The sequence below is a fragment of the Helianthus annuus genome, chromosome 1 (assembly GCF_002127325.2).
Source record: "Helianthus annuus cultivar XRQ/B chromosome 1, HanXRQr2.0-SUNRISE, whole genome shotgun sequence".
Taxonomy (NCBI): domain Eukaryota; kingdom Viridiplantae; phylum Streptophyta; class Magnoliopsida; order Asterales; family Asteraceae; genus Helianthus; species Helianthus annuus.
Genome location: NC_035433.2, coordinates 81,270,410 through 81,274,120, shown reverse-complemented (window position 1 = coordinate 81,274,120; position 3,711 = coordinate 81,270,410). Strand labels below are relative to the sequence as shown.

Sequence of the window (3,711 nt, the reverse complement as noted above, 5' to 3'; positions counted from 1 at the left end):
TTCGGATTAGGGATGATGCTACTTGGAAGACCACCCTGAGGCCTCTTATTTAGCTGATTCAAAAAGGCTCCCACAGTTCTCTCAGGATTTTGCAATGTTGTGCACTGATTCTTAAAGAAAGCCTCGTGCTCCATGAATTTCTATTGAGTCTCATGATGTCGAGTCTCCTCTCACGTCATGAACATAGTCAGCAACTATGTCTGTTTCGCAAGCGTCTCCTGGTTCTGCCTCATCATATCCAACAATGTGGTGTTCTTCTCCCCACCACTCGATCCTGCTCCTGCATCTTAGAACAAACTCTGTCGCTACTGAAGCCCTAGTGGGTTGCCGTTCTTCCATCTGGAATTCGGGTGATTCCTCCAACTAGAATTATAGTTATTACTGAAGTTGTTCTGATTCTGGATGGGGTTAGCCACAAACTCTACCTGCTCCTGGAGATCATCGAGAGCAATGGGACAGTTAATAGTGTCATGACCTCCCTTATAGATCTCACAAACCTATTTCTTCTTCTGCAAATTATTGGCTATTTTAGTCAAAGCCTCAACCTGAGTAGACAATACAGTGTCAGCAACAACCGCATGCACCATCTCGAGATAGTAGTATGGACATATATACATATTAATGAACAAAATACATATATTAACAAGAACTAGTGAAAGTTATACAAAAATCAGACAAACGACAAAATATATATATTTAACAAGTATAATATATATATATATATATATATATATATAGACGAAAGTGTAGGATACAAATCCCATAATCGTACATTACATACGCGAGTTTATTGTCCGTACACGTGTCCTGGTTCGTTTTTCACTCATAAGGTTAAATCAGACAATTCATTCAATCAGCTGAGGGCAAATTCGTCCGTTCATTCAATCAGCGAGAAGTTCGTTATACTAATATCCCGGTAATTATGATTCGGATCAGTTTTAAATTTTTCATAATTCTCAAATTGTAGTTTTCGTTCTTCTGCGTTAGGGTTTGATTCAATTATTTTTTCAATGGATCCACAGAGCAGCACCGGATGAAACACAGATGTTGACTTTGAAGAAGCTCGGTCGATCGGTGATCAGGTTCAATTATCTACGTATCAGAGAGTTATAATTGATGATGTTTTAAATCCAGAACCTGCAAATCCAAATTGAAATGCAAATACAAGTGATGTAAATGAGTGTTCGAATGGTAATTATCTTAATTTAGATTTTTAAATTGTTCGTAGATGTGTTTTGTTTAATCGTAGTAATGATTTTGCATTATTATAACTGATTTGAAGTTTGAAAGTGGAGGATAATAAGTTCGCATGTTATGAGTCTAGCAATTCGCATGTGATGTTTATTCTAAATGCTGATTTCGCATGTTTGATATCATAAATTGCATGTGTAAAACATATTTATCAAAATGGTTATTTTCGCATGTTATGAGTCTGGTATTTCGCATGTGTTGTTGTTCTTATGATGAAATTATGGAGTTTTAATATATCGCATGTTACTAGTCCGATAAATCGCATGTGTTTTCCTTTTTTTTATTTGATTTATGTAGATGGAAGGCTGTACACTCCGGAGGTTGAACCATCAGCTACTCCTTTCGTTGTAATGCAGTTTACCTCTATCGAACAAGCATACGTGTTTTACTAAACATATGCTAAGTTAGCTGGTTTTTCTATTCGGAAAGGTGGTGAAGTACACAGTGGTGGTATAACCAAAACTAAGTAGTTTGATTATTCTAAAGAGGGACATAAGCCATTGTTTATTAACGATGCTTATTCGAAGTCAAAAAACGCCATTCAAATCAAGGAACATGGGGACCATTAGAACTGGGTGCAAAGCTCAACTTATGATTTGCATGGTGGATGGTAGATCATATACAGTAAAGAGATTCGTTAATGGCCACAATCATAAGTTTGTATGTCCACACGATATTCATATGCTGCCAGCGTACAGACAATTGTCAGATGTCCAGGAGGAGATGATATGGGAACTAGGCACTCTAAACCTTGGCCCTGTCAAAGCTTTTCATATGTTATTGAGGAAATGTTACGGTGGTTTCGAGAATGTTGGCGCCACGGTCGATGATTGTAAAAACTTTAGGACTCGAATTAACAGCTATATAGGAGAATATGACGCTGACATGGTGATCAATAGGTTGACCGACAAAAAACAGTTTTTAGTTGATTTTTCGTTTGAATATTCTGTGGATGAGGACAAACGGTTAACTGGTTTGTTCTGGGCCGATGGGTTATGCAAGCGTAACTTTATGGAGTTCGGGGATGTGATATCGTTCGATGCAACTTTCAAGACAAACAAGTAAGTGTTACATAAAATTGTTTTTAATTTTTTTCGCATGTTATATGGTTTCATAAACTTGCAATATCGCATGTTAATATACATTGAAGATTAGGTGATGAATATATTTATGTTATACTGTATATTTCGCATGTTATGTTTTATCTATTTCGCATGTTACAATGTGTACTTCGCATGTGTACTAAATCTCTAATTATATGGAATTCCAGGTACAAGATGGTGTTTGTTCCGTTCACTGGGATTGACAACCACTGTCGAAATGTAACCCTTGGAGCTAGGTTGTTGGCATCAGAGAGCATTGACTCTTATAAATGGCTTCTCAATTCATTCGTAAAGTCATTTGGACGGCAACCAAAGGTTGTAGTGACGGACCAAGACCCTGCGATGAAACATGCTATTGAGGAGGTTTTTACTACCAGTAGACACAAATTGTGCATGCTGCACATAATGAAAAAAGTGGCAAATAAGGTATAGCATGCTATATTGTCTTTCGTTAGCGTTTTTTTTATAATATAGATTTCATTATAGGCTGAGATAAAAACCATTTATCTGTATAGGTTGGACACGAGTTGTGCAATAATGATTAGCTTAAAAGGAGGATGTGCGATATTGTATGGACTGATTCCATTGAGCCTGGAGAATTTGAGAGACAGTGGAAGTTACTGATGATTGAGTATGGTCTCACACAAAATAAATGGATTGATGATATGTTTGCGATGAGATACATGTGGATTCCCGGCTTTTTACCGGCATGAGCCCATGTCTGGACTCATGCGAACAACTTCGAGATCAGAGAGCGAGAATCATTTTTTTTTTGCCAGGTGGCAAATTCACAACTCACTCTTGTAGAGTTTATGAGTCATTTTGACGGTGCAATGGATATCCAAAGGTTCAATCACAGAAAGAATGATCATATTTCAAGATATACTGAGCCTGATGAATGGAGAAAAACTACTTTGGGAAAAGACGCTGCTAAGATATACACCAGGTCTATATTCTTTGATCAGCAAACAGAGATATATGGAACTATTACCGAATGTCTGCCGATGGACACCAAAATTATAACAACCCTCCTAAATAATTTTTGATACCCCTAACATATTTAAAATATCCCTACATGTCCTAAAACACACCCCATATGGGAAAACCGAGCCCATGTTGGTGCACTTGTGTCTGTACTTTGTCTGTATTCGGTCTGTATAAAAACGATGTCCTAAGTCAGTCTGTAAGTTGACCAAGTAAACTATCCTCCTAGTTTGACTTGGACAACATGATGTTTGTCTGGATCGAAGGATAGCCTCGAAGGATACACATCATCCTTCGAGGTGCTCGAAAGATATGGTTCGACCATTAGACATCGAAGGATGATCCTTCGATGTCCATGCTGATCGTTCGAGCT

General features: G+C 37.6%; 1 protein-coding gene across 1 annotated transcript; it reads left to right on the top strand.

Annotated features, from left to right (window-relative positions):
* Positions 1-1,806: 1,806 nt before the first annotated feature.
* On the top strand, positions 1,807-3,400 carry LOC110917480 (protein FAR1-RELATED SEQUENCE 5-like). The gene is made up of 4 exons (XM_022162048.1): positions 1,807-2,312; positions 2,522-2,780; positions 2,900-3,061; positions 3,134-3,400. The coding sequence occupies exons 1-4, from the start codon at positions 1,807-1,809 to the stop codon at positions 3,398-3,400; spliced, it is 1,194 nt and encodes a 397-aa protein (XP_022017740.1).
* Positions 3,401-3,711: the final 311 nt, after the last annotated feature.

What these genes read in the sequence shown, in the direction of transcription:
- LOC110917480 (XM_022162048.1), top strand. Translation starts at nt 1,807, where the DNA reads ATGGGGACCATTAGAACTGGGTGCAAAGCTCAACTTATGATTTGCATG. An exon ending in TGAAAAAAGTGGCAAATAAG is followed by an intron (nt 2,781 to 2,899) that starts GTATAGCATGCT and finishes AATAATGATTAG; the next exon opens with CTTAAAAGGAGGATGTGCGA. An exon ending in GGATTCCCGGCTTTTTACCG is followed by an intron (nt 3,062 to 3,133) that starts GCATGAGCCCAT and finishes TTTTTTTGCCAG; the next exon opens with GTGGCAAATTCACAACTCAC.